Raw genomic sequence first — 19197 nt, forward strand, 5'->3', positions numbered from 1 at the left:
GAAAATTAATGTGATTGTCGAAAATTATGGAAACTAACACAAAATTTGGAAGCAACTAAAACTTTAATATAAGTTATCTTGATAAATTTGAAAATGCGTTACAATTTAGACAACTTGAGTATCCATAATTGATATAAATTTCAAAAATTCAAATTTTGAAATAATCAGTCAAAACAATTTACCTAAATAGTTATATATTATTTAAACTTAAATTCAAAACCAATGAGGTTAATATATTCATAATATAATCAATATTTAAATGATTGTGAAAACAAAATCAATCACAAAAAATACAGAAAAATGATTAAAAAAACGTGTGATTAAGCATTTAAAATACATAACAATCTAATCTAGTTTACATACCTGCAGAATAAGTGGAATGATCTACAAAAAAAGAAGAAGAACAAATTCTGAGAAACTTGAAAATTAATGTGATTGTCGAAAATTATGGAAACTAACACAAAATTTGGAAGCAATTAAAACTTTAATATAAGTTATAAATTGATAAATTTGGAAATACGTTACAATTTAGACAACTTTGATAAGTATATAAATTTCAAAAATTCAAATTTTGAAATAATCAGTCAAAACAATTTACCTAAATAGTTTAATATTATTCAAACTTAAATTCAAAACCAATAAGGTTAATATATTCATAATATAATCAATATCTAAATGATTGTGAAAAAAAATCAATCACAAAAAATACAGAAAAATGATTAAAAAAAGTGCGATTAAGCATTTAAAATACATAACAATCTAATCTAGTTTACATACCTGCAGAATAAGTGGAATGATCTACAAAAAAAGAAGAAGAACAAATTCTGAGAAACTTGAAAATTAATGTGATTGTCGAAAATTATGGAAACTAACACAAAATTTGGAAGCAATTAAAACTTTAATATAAGTTATATTGATAAATTTGGAAATACGTTACAATTTAGACAACTTTGATAGGTATCCATAATTGATATAAATTTCAAAAAATTCAAATTTTGAAATAATCAGTCAAAACAATTTACCTAAAGAACGATAAAGAAGACTCAAAATAACACCAAATCTATGGAAAACGAACCTGCTTGCAATCGATTGGATGAATGATCAGCTCTCTAAAGGACCTGTTGTCAACAAAGACATCACAATTTTAAGGATTTAAATAGAGAATGATGGATGAAACATTGCTTAAGCTTAAACAATAATCTGTACTATAACCTTTCTGGTATGCCAAATCATCACTCCCAATTGTTGAACTGTAATAGTGTCAGCAAACAATGTCACCTCTGACAATTGCTCAAAATCTACTTCAATACGTGAATTTAATCGGAAAACCTAAAGATAAACATATGATAGAGAACATCAAACAGGAAGCGACATTATCAAACATGAATCGATATTTGAAGAATTGTTACCTATTTGTTGAATTGTATGGAGAAGACAGTGATGGATCCCATCTTTCAAAAAGCACCAAATCTTGAAAAATATCACAGAAGCACTCAAGAAATGAATATAGGTATTGATGAATGCATAAGTTAGAAATCACTGAAACCCTAAGAAGAGGCGGCGGCTAGGTCTTCCAAACACCAACAACGCCGCAAAAAGAAAATTGAAAACATGGATACATACCTTATACGCCGCATAATAAGGACTGGTTGCTTCCACTCGCGATTGAAGATGAAGAAATCTAGGGTTCAGGAGATTGCAAATAACATGTTAAAGATCGATAGATGACATCTAGGGTTTAAGGAAGAAATAGATAGTGTTTAACAATGACAAAGAAAAATCAAAGAGGGAAAAGAAAAATAACATACCTATGTTTTTCGAAGATCAATCGATGAAGAAGGAAGAACCGGATGCAGGAAATGGGTATTAGGGTTTGGAGTGAAGTGAAGCGTATTAAAGAAGCTAAGGAGGATGGTTTTGGCGGAAAAAGCAAAAAAAGTGGTCTAAGAAAATGCCACGTGGCAAGTAATGGCTTAAGCTAATACCATGTGGCTTAAGCTTGTTTTGCTTTATTAGAAGTAGTAGACTAGAGTTATAATCCGTGCATCGGGTTAAGTAGTAAATAAAAAATCTAGTTAATAATGAAGATTTAATAATTATAAAACGAAGAGTGAATTGTAATAATTGTCCTTTATCTTTATGCCTCTTTGCAGGTGGTGTCCTTTATGTTTAAAATTGACGAGTTTTGTCCTTTATGATTAAAAATCAAGCACGTTTTAGCCTTTGTGCTTAACCCAGTTAGGTTTTTTTCGTTAAATCTTGTCATGTGCCTTGCACATGAAGGCAATTTTGTCATTTTATCTCTTAGGGACTAATTATATAAATAAGTAACCATTTTATTAAAAAAAACACTTTAAAAGAAAGATTAAAAAAAACAATTCTCCCTATTTCCCTCCTCTTTACTCCATCTCCATCCCTCTGTATTTCATTCAAACAGACAACCACCACAACCTCCTTCATCACCACCACAACCTCCTTCCACCTGTTTCCACCGTAACTGCCACCACCACCACAACCTCCTTCCACCATCGCCACCACTACCACCACAACCTCCTTCCACCACCGCCGCTACCACCACAGCCTTCTTCCACCACCGCCACCTGTTTCCACCATAACCACCAACCCACCAAAATTTGCAGATTCAATACAAAACCTCAAAATTTTTCAGATTCAACTCAATTCAATTAAAATCCCCTAAAACTAGGTGTGCTGAAGTAAGTTAAAAGACTCAATTGCCCATATCATCTATAACAAACACTTGTACAACTTTAATGCTTTACATAAGTTTAGGATATAAGTGTGGCTTGTACAGGTCTTATGTGTAAAGTTTTGTTGATATGAAATTTGTTGAAACTGATTGTTTGGTGTAGTAATTGAACTGTTTCTGAATAAGCATCCATATGGAATTTTTTTTGGTGAGTGTAGCACAGATCTCAAGATAAAGCTCGATAAATGTTTCTGATAGGTGGGGCAGTGGTGCGCGGCAGTTGGTGGTTGATGGAGGCGGTTGTTGGTGGTGGTGGAGAGGATAGAGTGAGATGTAAAGAAAGGAGATAGATAGAGATGTTCAGAGATGATAGAAATATTATATATACATCATTAAAACATTTTTATTTTTGTTTTATTTATTAAAACATTTTTATTTAAATGGGTAAAAAGACTAAAATACCCTTTTGTGATCTGATTTAACGAAAAAAACTAACTGGGTTAGGCCCAAAGGGTAAAACGTGCTTAACTTTTAAACATAAAGGACAAAACTCGTCAATTTTAAACATAAAGGACACCGTCTGCAAAGAGGCATAAAGATAAAGGACAATTCTTGCAATTCACTCTAAAACGAATTTTTAAGACGTTTTTCTGAAATCTAAACAAAATTTTGTGTCATGTATGATCAAAACTTGTGATGTTTATCAAGTTTATAAATATGAAAGCATTTGAACCATCGATTACAAGACAAACTATCATCGATTTTCTCACGAGTTTTAACAGTCATGTGAACATACATTTAATAACCAATGTTTTATTTAAATAATAGTGGTCTTAATTTATTAGTTCTAAACAAAATGTTGAAATGTCCATATGAGGCATATAGCAATTATCCAATTAGATAAACTTATATCAAAAAAATAATGTTTCAATTTAAGTTAATTAGATAAGTATAAATTATTGGTAATTATTAAATGAGAAAATTTAACAGAATAGTAACCAAGTTTTAAAAGTGTTCTAATTAGGTCACTGGTGTTGTTTTTGTCACAATTAGATAACTTAACATTCAAATCGAGCCATGTCTTTTTTTCCACGTGTCAAGAAAAAAATGGAGCATAAGATGTTGGGGTCGAATTATTTTAATATATGAAATTATATTATTAAAAATAAAAACCATTTAATTTCATTAAAAATTAAAAAAACAAGCTACAATTCACGTCATCACTCGACGTTAGCATCATATAATAGAGAAAAAAGAAACAAAAATCCACATCACCACGGTTACCTATGAAATTGATGAAAAACCCCTTAATTTTAATGAAAAATGAATGTTGAGTGACCTGCTTATAACACTTTTGAAACTTGAGTGGCCTAATTGGAGCACTTTTGAAACTTGGTTACTATTCTACAAAGTTACCCCTTATTAAATTATATAACTTTAAAATTTCAATATCTGGACGTGAGTTGCATCTTAAAAGTATGGTTGGTTTTTGATAAATTTATTAGTATGATAAATGTTATTATTATTCTTCTTGCATTTTAAACATATATTAAATTTACGAGTAAAATGCACGATAGTCCCTATGGTTTTGTAAAATAACACATATAGTCCACAACTTTTGTAAAATGCACAAAGAAGGCGTGTATCGATGAAGGGGTTGCAGGTGGTGAGGGTGAGGGTGGGGTGGGGCCACTTGAGTTAAATTTATCTTTTAATATTTTAATATTTTTAAACAGTAAGGGCATTAAGGTCCTTTCAAGCCCACTTAACTGAGAAAACTAACCCCCATCCACTACAGGGACTATCCGAGTAACAAACTGTCAAACCACAGAGAGCACCGATGTAATTTCCAAAAGTTTTGGACTATATGTGTTATTTTACAAAACCACGGGGACTATTCGTGCATTTTACTCTAAACTAGATTTAACCCCCCACCGCGTTGCGATCGGGGCTTACTAATTAAGAATAATAGGTTTAACCTCCACCGGGTTGTGGCGGGGTTTTCTTAGAGAACATGAACACAATGGTGTCTTATAGCGGTACGTTGCAGATAAAAGGATTTCTTTTTATAGTTAAAGTACTCTTAAACAAAATAACAATTCCGTTTACCATATTTATTTATATTAATTTATGCCATTAATGGCGGATGAACCAATAGACCCACCTATGTGCCCTCATGTTTTCACCTGCTCCTGTCAAAATAACTTGAAATATGTAATGTACAGAGAAATCAAATCGTTTACATTTACATTTATTGATTTAGACTGCCTCCATTTTACTATTTGGAAAACATGAAATATCCATGTACGCCATGTTTATTATGCATTATTATAGGTTGAGTGTATCCACGTTTGTAAGGTTTAATATCATATCAACATCTCATAATGTATTAAACATTTATAATCTCATAATGTACATTCACAATTCAGTAGAATATCATGTTAGTCCACTTTTTTAATAACAGATTGTGACAACCTTAATAAACTTTTTGTTTATTACCTTTCCAAATAAAGAACATTTAATTAAATCACTTAACAGGTATTAAAACTGATTAGTTTGATAAACTGATCAACCGAATACAAAAACAAATAAATTAATAAGAATAAGTATGTATACTGTTTTATTATTTAATCGTATTATCTTCAATCAAGATCACATTGTACCATGTTAAGTTTACTATACAACAATTCATTCTTTGTTGGCCCTGAAAAATCAAAAAATATTTCACAATATTCCTGTAAACTCTTTTACAGTGCCTTGTTAACACGTTAACCATTTCAGTAGGTAATACCACTTAAATTAATTAACAAAAAAAAAGAATTCAACCTATCTACTTTCGTTTAGCATACAACACCACCATCGTCTCACCACAACCTCCGCCATCACGACCACAACCACCACCACCAACATAACCATTTCATTAAACTCTTCAAAAGAAAGAACAAAACGAAAACAATAGAAACAATCGACTCAGATCATCATAAAGAAAAAGGCTCAAATGTAAATTAACTTCCTCATGGCCGTCATCAACAAGCATATCTACATACACCAAAATCGATATCCTAAATACTCGGATGAGATGTGTCTCATCGTCACCATGTGACAAAACGCAAAAGCCTCAAACTTTCAAAACATAAACCACCGGCCGATGCTTGACTAACCGGCTTCATCAACACCAAATCACAACAACAAAAAACCAAAGGTTTGTGATAAGCCACTTTACAAACTGCCGATGTACCAAAAAGTGATAACATCACACCGAGTTCATCACAACCGGACTAAACCACAACCACAAAAAAATCAAAGAGGTTTATGATAAACATAGGTACAAACTGCCAACGCACCAAAAAGTGAGAACATCACATCGAGTTCATCACAACGGCACAACCCAACCAAACCACAACCACAAAAAACGTTGGGAATGTGATAAACCATCGTACAAACTTCCGATGAACCAAAAGGTGACAACATCACACCGAGTTCATTATAATCAACCGCCAGCAAACCGGTTCATCACAACCGACATGAAAATTACGTTAAAGTTGATATTGGCGGCAAATCAATCCGGTGTAAAGAAGGCTTCGTCGTTCTAACTCCAGGAAACATTATTGTAACAACCCGAGTTTTAAAGTCAAAGTCAAAGTCAAAGGAATAAAAGATTGCTAATCAGATCTGTCATTTCTAACTTAATTATTGCTTGTACTCTTTGACTCGTTAATCGATAATCTAGTTGACGCTATTTTATTTTACGATTTGTAATATGTGAAGTAACAATACGATAAACGTAATTAAACGTTAATCTACTTAACGCTATCTCATCGCTGTCGCATCGCAACTCGAATCGCAGTTATTGTTACTGTCCTATGTGTGTGTGCTATTATGTGTTTCTTGCGCATGTTTATATTTGTTTGAGGTGTTAATCGCAAACGCAATCGCAACTCTATCGCAACGCAATCTCAACGCAAACGCTAAACGCAAGGTTACTTATGTTGTTATATGTTAGTTATGTTATTTGTGTAACTATTATTTAAAACTATCGCATCGCTTACTCGATTAAACGCAACGCAACGCTCAAAGCACGAAACGGAAGTCGGAGACCAACTCACACGCGCCGTCCGATCGAAAAACCGTTCGATCGAATAGTCATCCGATCGGATGGTTGTCTGATCGAAGGGTCGTCCGATCCGTTTCCTTTGCACCGCCATTCTCGCCCTCACTCTATAAATACTCAGCAGTCACATCACTGTTCACGTGATGTATAACAACCCTCCAAAATATTTCAACACCCTAAAATATATTAAAATAGCCCAATATGTTTTAAAATACACCCCATACGCGAAAACGGACCCGAATACCTTTATTTTATTAAAAATTAGATAAAAACAAGTTTTAATGGTCTCTCGCGGGGCTCGTAGCCCATGGCTACCACCTACGCGGGCCGCGACAGCAAGGGATCAGGTCGAAACCCTAGGACGCCACGTGTTGAGACGCGTGTGGAGGCTACGAGTTGAATCAGCAACCCTAGGGCCTACAGTTCCGCTCACTCATTTCCTTTTTCTCTCTCGAATTTCTTAAGTGTAGAAGTAATTTCCGGGCATAATACCCCCCTAAATAACGAAGTTCTGCTCCGTTGTAAGTATCATAACCCTAGTTACGTATTAGATACGCTGCCCGATTGATCCAGGGTTTCGTAACGGCTGTCGTGGTTCTGCCCGACGTAGTCGTTGGAATGCCGTCTCGGGGAGGGTATTACTAATGTAAATATTAAGGGTTATTATACTAACACGTGTGCATTTGTGTAAATTGTAGATAATTTCCAGGAAATCCTTACAGAAAACCTAAGACAGCAATGTGAGTAATCTCATTTTTGCAAATTGTTTTACAAAACCTCACTTAATTAATAATATTTAAACAGTTATTGAGTATTTGTATTATACAATTATCGTCGGTATGTTGGGGTTTTGTATACAAAATTTGTTACTACCTTGCGAGGAGTAACATGACCACAAGTCGGGTTGACAGTACCCTGGGTGGTAATTGAATAGATGGAAACAAATGTAATTGCGCGACCGCCCTCAATACTGTACAATGGTCTTTATTAAACTTGTTTAAACTGGGATTCACTCACCAGTATTTCCCACTGACAAAATGTTTTTAAACGCGTTTCAGGTAACAAAATGTGAAAGCCAAATAGAGCCAGCTGGACATCACTGAAGGCTTGGAAAAGTGGCAATAAAGTTACTTAAAATAAATAGATGTTTTTATTAAATAAAATAGGGTTTGTCCCTATGGAAATGTGTGTATTTGAAACTTGGGATTTTCCCATTTGTTTAATATATTAAAAGCGTGGTATTTTACTCTGATAAAATATTTCCTAACTACGGTCCTGATTTTCCCATTTGTTTAATATTCAATCTTATCCTACTTTAAATATAAAAAAATCCGTTAGTTTTTTTAAATATTTTTTTTTATTATTTGGTATATAAAATCATATTTATTCAAGCCATGTAATACACGAGGGTTTTTAAAAATATAACTTTTTTTATTATTTGGTAAATAATGTTACATTTATTCAACCCGTGTAATACAATGGTTTTAAAGATATATTTTTTTATTATTTGATATATAATATTACATTTATTCAACCCGTACAATACACATGGTTCTTATAGATATAACTTATTTTATTATTTAATATATAAAATTACATTTCTTCAATCCGTGCAATAAAGGAGGCTTTTAAAAAGATAATGTTTTATTATTTGGTATATAAAATTCATTTATTCAACCCGTGTAATACACAGGGTTATAACCTGTAACCATTATATGAAAGTTGATTGATGATATTTTTGTTATTTGGAGCAAATAATAATACCCATACCCAACAAGTTGAAAGTTAGATGACCCGTGTATCATGTTTACATTATCAAAACAAGTTATGAACCTTTAATAAATGGGAAAGAGACAAACACGCGTTTAAGTAGAAGAAAACCAAACCCCCCTCTCTCTCTCCCCCCTCTTTCTCTCTCTAAATCGCCATCTCCATTGATTCGATCGCTCACGAACAACATCATATCGATTCGAAACTGACAGGGGTACGGAGCTCATTGATCTAAAATCCTCAATTTGAGATCGAAATGACAAGATACAACTGCTGATTCAGATGGCGTTTAACCTGCATCAATTATTATTATTTGTTTTATTCTTGTTGTTTTCGTGTTTCTCGAGCGTTTCTTGTGGCAGTGATCATGATGTGTCGCAACTGCCTCCTGTTACGCCTATCAATCGCGATCTGTACCGCACTAGGTAAACTTATCATGTATGCCTCTAGATTTGATTCGATTTGATTTGATATTTTGATTGCCTGTTTGTGTGTTTGATTTGATGCAGTTTAGTTGTTAATCTGTGTTGAAATCTTACTAATGTATGGATCTCAATCTGGAAAAGGTTGTAACTGTAGGAGAGTGTTAAAAGAGAGTTAGTTACTCATTTATTATTTTAGTAATAAGATCTATTTTGACAGTTGCCTACTTATATTGAACGTTATAACAACAAATTTGGAATGTCTATATATATATGTATTCATGTCAAATTTTGCATTCCAATATAACATTATAACAACAAATTTTGCTTTCACGGTGGGTCAGGCTGTTTTAAAGGCTGCTTCGGGTAAAGTGACCAAACACGAGAAAGCGTGCCTTGACAACCAGCACGTGTTTATCCCGTTTGCTTTTGATACTTTTGGTTTTCTGGCGCCAGAGGCCGTGGACCTACTTAGTCGAGTTCAAAGGGTCATGCATAGTAATGTTATGACCCCGAGATCTATGGTCGTAGTTTTTAAAAGACTTAGTTTTGCTATTCAAAAAGGGGTAGCGGCACAGCTTGTCGCCCGTTTACCAACTATCTCAATGTAAATTCTTGTAGTGAATATGAAAGTTGATTCTGATTGATTATATGTTGGGTATAGTTTCTTTCTTCGGTGCATTATCTGTCAATTTGTATAGTTTAAATCCTGGTGGTAACTGGTGTTGAAATCAATGAGTATAAGTGTTCAAAGTATTTTTATTCGACTTCCGATAGGCCTCTTCTTCTTTGGTAAAATAGGTCACAAAATATGCATGTCTTTCAGTTGGTTTTTGCTGATTAAGAATCTAATTACAACTAATGGTCATAATAATTAAATTCTATACTGGTTCTGCTTTGACTTGGATTTTAAAGCAGAGATTTTGTGACCTCCTAGAAAGCATAAGGAATTAAAGAAGGCTTGATATCGTTGTTTGTGTGTACTTTATTTATAATTGTTTAGTACAGGTTCAGATCTTTTTAGAGAGAAGAGAAGTCCAACTTTGACTTTTTTGAGTTATGCATGGACACCTTTTAACTTATATTTGTTCATAGTTGTCTTATAATATGGGTAGTGATGTGGTGCTGAGGGCTGACTTCTAGCATGTATTAGGATATACTTGCAGAAGTGAAACTCTTATCTTTCACTTATTCATGTTTTTCATCTAATAAATGATGGCATCAGCATGACTCCTTAAGACGAGAGACATGTGTTACATATGTCTCAAAATTGTTCTTTTGTGCAAGCCGATATCATACTCATGCACATTGATATTGGTTTTTCATGGATAAGAATCTGGACATTATATTATATTCTTCTTCAAAATAGAAAAGCAAACATAAATGCCCACATGACAAACATTTGAATCATTTTGTACAGCTGTCATCTGATTTTTTATTTTCGTTGGACATATAAAAATACCAACCTTTTATAAATCGTACATTTTTGTTGTTCCTTTTTCAGTGCTGCCCTGATGGAAGAGATAGAAGCGTTGGTTAACCGACACCCAGATAAACTCCACGTGGGTGTTCTCTGTCTCTTTTTTCTTCTTTCGCCATCCCCTTTGTCATAATTTCATTCGGTTCACTAAAATCTCAACAGATGGAGACATTTCGAAGTTCAAATAAGGGATACAATGCTGAACTGAATGTCGTTACATATTGCCAGAACAGAACAGCTATTGAAGACAAATCGAAGTTTCGAATACTTCTTGTGAGTCATTTCACTTTAAACTTGTAAATGCATCACATTAAAGGCAGACCGATATATTTCCACTTTTAGCCTTCTTATTATATTATACTATATATTAATTTGCATCACTAGCTACAGTGGCCACAATAGTCCTTGTTTTTTCTGTAAACGAAGCACAAGACCTGAAAAAAAGCAACGCCTTTATTGTTTTTGACATTTATTGTCTCATATTGTAATTGCTGATCTTTTTGACAGATGATTACTTGTCTTCCAGAGTTTTGGGCAGCATGCGCGGGAGCTAATAACCACTGAGCTTGCGTTAAGGATACTCTCCATTTTAAGCGAGGAGCAATTTTTACCTAAAGTGGATCCGTTGTTACTGAAAAAGACCCTTGAGAAGATTGTTATAAAGGTCAGATCTATGATATTAATTATTTCTTTATCATCAGATAAAAGAAGCATAGTCTACAAAAAGTGTGTATAAAGAGCGTGCATTGTCTTGTAATCAGATATCAGTCTGCTAAGCTTAGTTTATAGGGTAAATCACACTTTTCGTCCTTTATGTTTATACCAAATTTCAGTGGATGTCCTTTACCTTTAAAAATGTCAGGAATCATCCTTTACGTTTTAAAAACCTTGCACGATCTGTCCTTTGACACTAACCCAGTTAAAAGTTTCAGTTAAGTCTGGTCACATAAGGGTAGTTTAGTCTTTTTTATGGTGTTTAGACTTTAGAGAGAGAAGTTATGTTTATATCTCTTATTTTTTATTCGTTTTGTTTTATTTTAATATACCTTTTAAATAAATGGATAAAATGACTAAATTGCCCACTGAAAATTTTAACTGGGTTGGCTGTTTGGTAGCCTCTGAATGGTCATTAAGAGGCTACCTCTTAATGGAACCATTAAGAATTTTACCAATGAGAAGGTAGAAGAATGTGACATGTGATGATTTACCATTCAGAGGTTACCTCTTAACCATTCAGACTTGAGGTTACCTCTTATTCATTTAGAGGTTTTAAACCATTAAGAGGTAGCATCTGAATGGTCATTAAGAAGCTACCAAACAGCCCCATAGTGTCAAATGACAAACAGTGCAAGGTTTTTTAAATGTAAAGGATGATTCCTGACCATTTTAAAAGGTAAAGGACATCCACTGAAATTTGGTATAACATAAAGGATGAAAAGTGTAATTTAACCTTGTTTATATTAAAAAGATAACCAAAGATTTCACCTTGAAATATTACTTTTTTCTCATGACAAGTTTGATTTATATTCCAATGTAAAGGCGGTTGTAGAAGCTTGTATATTCTTTGTATCAGATTCTGAACTAAATATCACTTAGAACAGGTGGTACCAGTGGAAAATCTGAATGGACGCAAGAAAGTGGAAGAAGGAGACCTTTGTGAAAGAAGAAATGGTCTTGCTGTTAATCTTAGATATTATTATGTGTATACTAAAAGAGATAATGTTTGTCAGTTTTATAGCTTTGTATATGACTATTCTTTGCAGGCAGAGGAGTAGATCTCAACCGGAATTGGAGTGTAGATTGGGGGAAAAAAGAGAAGGTTAGTTCTTAAAAAATCTGACACCATTGTACGGGCTGGGTTAGGTTGACCCAAGACTTTTCTTGTCTAATAATTTTTATATATTTTAATAATTATTTAGCATGTCATGTGTGCAATATAAATACAGTGATTTCATTTTTTTGGTAATAGTTAATTTTACGGTTTAGGTGGTATCATGCATTAAAATACACTTCGCCTGCCCATTTGTCCTGTTTCCTTGTAATCTATTGATATTTAGTTTAAACACTTGTCTTTTTTTAGATTAAACTTAATCCAAATCAACCCATTTATTCGTTTGAGGTTACTTTCTAGATAGATTCTTCTGATATTTTGTTCTTCATCTCTACGTCGGCTCTAGTTAATAATAGCACATTCCTATTTAGCTATTTTGATTTAGTCATTTGTTTTTCGAAAGTACATGGATGGTCCTTGTGGTTTGCACTTTGTAACGTATTTAGTCCCCAACTTTTGCCAAAAGTACACAGATGGTCCCTGTGGTTTGCACTATGTAACACGTTTAGTTCCCAACATTTAGTGACTAAATGTGTTACAAAGTGCATACCACAGGAACCGTCCATGTATTTTTGCAAAAGTTGGGGACCGAATGTGCTACAAAGTGCAAATAATAGGGACCATCCGTGTAGTATAAAAAAGCTAGGGACTAAATCCAAAATTTTGGTTAACCACGGGGACCATTCGTATACTTTACTCATAACTAAATGGGTCAAAGTTTTTACCTCTGATGACAATCTTGACCCTATTTTTCCTGGAAGTGTATTTTTCTGATATTTTTATCCTCCATTTTTACTATGTGTCTAGTTGATAATAAGGCATATCAAATTTCTAACTGTGTGATGTCACTGAGCTTCTTATTCATGCATTTCAGGATTTTGATCCATATGAGGAATTTCCTGGTGCTGCCCCTTTTAGTGAGCCTGAGGCTCAACTAATGCGGAAGCTCTCAATGTCATTTGACCCGCATATATGGGTCAACGTGCATTCTGGAATGGAGGTGAGCAATACCTTCTCACTTTCGATTTTTGGATTAATTACTCAAATCTTGATGGATGGCTAGTGATTCAGGGTGTTGTGTCATGGATTAATATTAGTGGTCCCACTGGTCTCAATATTGGCGGGTCTTAACACGTCGAAATGGGTCAGGTTGACCCGCAACACCGACTTTTATCCTAATATTTTCATATTAGTAATTAATGTGCCAAATGTTATTTTAAATGTTTTGTCGTTTCAGTAAGAGAAACGTATATGATTTCTTACTAATAGGAGTGAAAATTTAATATTTGACCAACTTAGGTATGAAAAGTTCAAACTTTGTACCGTACATTGTTCAATGTGGGATCTTTGGTTACCTTGTTTGACATTTTCCCTTTCAATAATAATATTTCTCTGAAAAGAATTGATTTAGGAGCTTTTTATGCATCAAATGCGCTTTGGGAGACTTTCGATCTCGTTTAACTAGTTATTTAAGCCAACTTTTTTAGTTTTTTACATGTTTTAACTTGATAAAGATATAATAGAAACTAAATCGACCCATTCGTAAGCAAAACAGAATCTACTTCTGGAATTTGTTTTCTACTCATTCCAATCTATTAAATTTGATGAAACATTTGTTTACATATACAAGAATTTATTTCATCATTGAATTTTACTGACTTTTTTTTTGTCACAGGCTCTGTTTATGCCATACGATCACAAAAACACAACACCATCTGGAATACAATCCGAGAAAATGAAGTTGATGCTTGAAACATTAAACCACCTTCATTGTGGAGACCGTTGTGTGGTTGGATCAGGCGGTGGATCTGTTGGGTAAGTGTTATTTATAATTTCATGAAAAGTAAAATGCAGGCCAGTTATACGACTTTCGTTCAAAGGTTTGTTTTTCCACATCTGGATCTAAAAGGTCTGAAATCTTGCCACACTTCAACCGGCTTGTTAACTCCATCCATTTGTCTCCCGTTAAGTCGGGTATTTTCGTCTTTTTTGTTAACTTAAAGGGGTTTGAATACTCTACATTATGCTTGTACTAGTATAAAGTGAAGAAGACTGAATTGCCCTTTAGCATAACGTACTAGTATTCAAAACCCTTTAAGTTAACAAAGAAGACAAAAATACCCCTGACTTAACGGAAAAAATGGATGGAGTTAACGGGCCGGATGAAAATGGCAAGATTTCAAATCTTTTGAATACAGATGCGGAAAAACAAACCTTTGGACGAAAGTCACAAAATTGGCCAAACCTCAGGGACGAAAATGGCATTTTACTCTTTCATGAACTGGTGTAATTAACGGCCATATTATTGGTGAGAATGACAAAATAAGTGGGTTGGGTAACAGGTATGGGCATGTTCGAGTCTGAAGGGATAATATGCAATACGGGTCACAATGGGTCAGGTTGACCCACATTCATATTTAGTTCATTTTCATTGAATGTTTTAAATGTGATTGCAAAAACCACTTATTAAGTTACTAATCTATGTTTTATTAGTTAAGCAATCTAGGAGGTTGTAAGCATTTAAGTTCACTTCGCGTGGCCCGTTTGATCTGTTTCTGATTTTTTTTAACTTTTTAATGTTTACCCATTTGATCTTTTAAATGTAAAATATGACCCGAACAAACACAATCTTAATATTTTATCTATTTCACTTACCTAAAACAGGTATCTAGCACATGGTACCACAACGGATTACATGTATGATGTGGCAAGGGTCCCCATGTCTTACACTTTCGAGGTTTGTATATACATGCCATTATTTAGTAGGGGTGTTCGTAGTTCGCGGCTCACTCAAAAAAAGCTCGGCTCGAAAAAAACTCGGTTGTAAACGAGCCGGCTCGGCTTGACTCGACTTGTGAACGAATCGAGCTCGAGCTAGGCCTGGCTCGGCTTGTGAGCTGGCTCGAATAATTTTTTTTTTCATGTAGATTAGTTTTAATTTTAAATGTATGTTAATAAAAAATATCTAGGAGGGGGTGAAGTGTTAATATTTTTACTTTAACTAATTAATAACCTATAAAAATATGAGAAAATAAATAAAAGTATACATATAATACTTTTAATATGTCTTTCGATCTGTAAAAAAAATAGAAAAATAAAGATAATACATATAGATATATGTGTAATTTTTAATTTTTGTACTTTTTTTTATGTTATCAATATTTAAAAAAAAGTAAAAACCATTAAAAAATTCACGAGCTGGCTCGAATATTTTGCTAGCCGAGCTCGAGCTCGACTTTTAAGCTGGATAAAATAAATGAGCCGAGCTGGCTCGTTTAAGTTGGAGCTCGAGCTCGAGCTTAACCTAGCTCGGCTCGATTACAGCCCTATTAATATTTAGCAGAACCTCAATTTGTCATCAACTTTGTTTCATACTTTCATGACACTCATCGACTTGCCAGATTTATGGAGATGAAAAAGCATCCTCAAGAGACTGCTTCAAAATGTTCAACCCTGTGGACCATGTTACCTTCAATGTATGTGCCATACAGATCTTATTTTGACCAACGCTTCATTCTTGTTTCTAACTTTTGCCTCTTGATTGCAGCGAGTTTTGAACGAATGGTCTGCCATGTTCTTTGCAATGTTTAACATGGGGGCGCACCAGATGACGGATGTGCAAGAATCGACCCCTTTTAACAACGTGGAACACTTAATTTCCATAGATGACTATTTAAACGGTTACTTAATCGAGAGGAAAAACCGGTACGGTGAAAAGAAGGAATTTCTGGACCTGGGTTTGCAAGAAATCAGAACCTATTTCAGACTGTTCCTGCTGTCTTCAGTGATGTTAATGTTTATGTTCTGTTCCAGAATTGCAAAGAGTAATAGATCACACTTGCCTTCTATTCCTCTTTGATAATATCTAGGTGTGTAACATTATTACTTATTTTTATGGGTTTTCTCCTTACCATTTTTTAAACCGCTAGTTTCGTGTTAGCATATGATTCTGATTTGTACAACATTCATGAACTACGGATTATTTGTGCACTAATAGAAACATGAAGTTTTCGACTTGTCCATTCTTGATGTTTGGCCAATGTGAATCTGGCTTTCGTGTTTTTTTTTTTTTTTTTTTTTTTTTTTTTTTTGTGTGTGTGTGTGTGTGTGTGTAAAAAAAACAGTCGATTGTCTTAGGAATTTTCAAGTCGTACCAAATGGTTTGATTTACAACAGTCGATAAAAACCGAACCCGACAATAGGTTTTTGGGCTATGTAACTTTTTATATTTAAGTTGGACGATATACAACCAGTCGATTGTCTTAGGAATTTTCAAGTCGTACTGAACGGTTTGATTTATAACCGACGATAAAAACCGAACCCGGCACTAGGTTTTTGGGCTATGTAATGTTTTATATTTAAGTTAGACGATATAAATGGTTGGACTTTGCTTAACAGTACACGAGCCCGCTTTTTTAAGTTTTTGTTAAAACATTATTGCATTTTTTACCATTTTTTTTTATCAAAATGGCCAATCATAAGACTGGAACCAAATGGTTTGTCTTGTTTTAGTTCTAGTTTTCATTAAGTTTCAATGTTGGTTTTTAGTCTATAACTAGTATTAAGCCCCTGCGTTGCAGCGGTTATTGTAAAACTGTGTCAAGTAGTACCAATTGTATACCACTGTCAACGACCATCAACACCGGAAAAGCTCGTAAAAACAAAAGCAGACGTAAAATCTTTGAATCACGAACGTTCGTTGCAGAGAAATTAAACCAAAACGTAAAACATACAAAAAAAATAACTAAGTCAATCTAGGACTCGCGCGTTGGTCGAACTTGTTAAACTGAGAAAAATAGATGTGTTGCGACGGGCCAGTCAAACGGGAAAAAATATACAAAAAAAATGCTGAACCCCACACGCATGTTGCGGTGCATTAACTCGCAAAATTTAGAACGAAACGAAAAACCTGGGAAATATGATAAGAATGGTGGACCAAAATTGAAAATAAAAAAGAGTTGGAATTAAATTGTAAAAGATGAAAAACTTTGGGTTAAAAGTAAAAAGACAAAGGGTCTAAATTGCAAAATTGAAGTTATTTATTAATTTTAGATAAAGATAAGAATAAAAATAAATGATATCTATATATTAGTTATTAATAATAATATTAAAAGACATTTATTAAATAATTATAAATAAAATTTATGAGGTTAAAGGAGAGAATGCCACGTGGCATTATTTGGAGTCTTAAAAAGAGTTGGAATTAAATTGTAAAAGATGAAAACTTTGGGTTAAAAGTAAAAAAACAAAGGGTCTAAATTGCAATATTGAAGTAATTTATTAATTTTAGATAAAGATAAGAATAAAAATAAATGATATCTATATATTAGTTACTAGGTTATCACCCGCGAACTTCGCGGGTTGGAAATTTAAATGATGTAAACAACGGTTACCATTTAATTTTATAATATCTTTATATTGTATCATATTATATTTTAAATTATAAATTTGGTTGAAGTTACATACGACACTAAATTAAAAAAGAACAATAATAAATAAATACAAATTAAAAAATCTTAAAATGTAAAAGTACACAATTAATTCATAAATGTATAAATATTACTTTATCTACAACCATTTGCTATTTTATTTGTTACACTGTTATCTCTATCTTATATTAGTAGTTTAACTTTATCTACAACCATCTGCTTTTAACTCTTGACCCACATACATCCATGCATCATCAATATTAGTAAAACAAATAACATCAATCCATGCATGATGAGCACCCAGATATTCGCCTAAATTTATATTCTACCAAAAATAAAAAGAAGTATATTGTAACTGAAATTAAGTATTACACATGATAAAGGAAAGGTTTTAGTGTCAAATAATAGTTCCAACTGCATATGCTTTTAGGTTTTATAAGACCGCACCATCATGAACTCATAGTTACTAAAAAAGAAATCAATATTTGACTTTTCTACCACTCGTCTGCAAAGTTTTGACTCCTTAAATATGAACTTATGTACACAAAATTACGTGTTAACCTCAATAAGATATAATAACAATTAAGATATGTAGCATATTAGTAAAGACTGGGCCTTTTCTATCAGTTTCGGCTTTGCCTTCCCCCTAATTGCATTGCACCCTTGAGGCTTTAGATACATGGATCTTTGCAAACTAAAACAAAACGATTCGCCTTGTATTGATTCCCGGTGTCGTGGATAACTCAAACAAAAAGATTCAAACTATCTTGATTCACGGTGCCGTTGATGATTATTAGGGTTTCTGAATACGAATGATAAAAGAAAAGGAGAAATAAGACCCGTGTACCTCATGGGTTCAGGTATTTAATACCTATAAGTCACACATATATGTAAATAAAAATAAATAAATAAATAAATTGCATAATCCAGCCAACATTAAAAGATTAAAAGTAACAACTAAGTTTACTATCACATAATTCAAAATGGTCATAAGTCTCTAAAGCTTTCCTTGTATACAACAATAGGTTATCTACCGTGTGTTATACGGTTTGAACAATTTAAGTTGTATAAGACATATAAATATATAATAAAATAAAGAAAAAGTAAACTGTATATTACTTTTAAGAAAATAAAAGAAATAATAAAATTGAAATTTACATAAATATAAAGTAGTCTTAAGTCTATAGCGAAGCCAAGTCGTATAAAAGTGAGTAGCGGGATTTGAAAAGGGAATTGATCGGTCAACTTCACTTGAACTTGCCTGACTTCTTTCGCTACCTGAAATAAAATAGAATGAGAAAAGTTGACTTTTAAACCGTTGTGTTTTGCCACTCATTTCACAATAGTTTGTATCCGAATAAGCATCGATCTATAGAACCCTATATTGCATTCACGTATTCATATTTGTAAATCGTGTATAAGCAATGATGCATGTGTGTATTACTAA

General features: G+C 33.3%; 1 protein-coding gene across 2 annotated transcripts; it reads left to right on the forward strand.

The window, feature by feature from the left end:
• Positions 1-8664: 8664 nt before the first annotated feature.
• Positions 8665-16343, forward strand: LOC110865915 (putative metallocarboxypeptidase ecm14). Of its 2 annotated transcripts, none has more exons than XM_022115249.1 (11): positions 8665-9013; positions 10515-10572; positions 10653-10763; positions 11017-11154; positions 12092-12161; positions 12254-12309; positions 13196-13321; positions 13997-14136; positions 14986-15058; positions 15723-15797; positions 15869-16343. In XM_022115249.1, exons 1-11 carry the CDS (start codon positions 8871-8873, stop codon positions 16178-16180), a joined length of 1302 nt encoding a protein of 433 aa, XP_021970941.1. In that variant the 5' UTR covers positions 8665-8870; the 3' UTR covers positions 16181-16343. The 2 variants fall into 2 exon arrangements, with proteins under 2 accessions (XP_021970941.1, XP_021970942.1); XM_022115250.2 differs by having other exon boundaries at positions 8668-9026.
• The last annotated feature ends 2854 nt before the right edge of the window (positions 16344-19197 follow it).

Source organism: Helianthus annuus, chromosome 6 (genome assembly GCF_002127325.2).
Source record: "Helianthus annuus cultivar XRQ/B chromosome 6, HanXRQr2.0-SUNRISE, whole genome shotgun sequence".
Lineage (NCBI taxonomy): Eukaryota > Viridiplantae > Streptophyta > Magnoliopsida > Asterales > Asteraceae > Helianthus > Helianthus annuus.

Coding starts and splice junctions, on each gene's coding strand:
- LOC110865915 (XM_022115249.1), top strand. CDS start 8,871: ATGGCGTTTAACCTGCATCAATTATTATTATTTGTTTTATTCTTGTTG. Junction 10,764..11,016: donor CGAAGTTTCGAATACTTCTT/GTGAGTCATTTC, acceptor CTTGTCTTCCAG/AGTTTTGGGCAGCATGCGCG. Junction 14,137..14,985: donor TCAGGCGGTGGATCTGTTGG/GTAAGTGTTATT, acceptor TACCTAAAACAG/GTATCTAGCACATGGTACCA.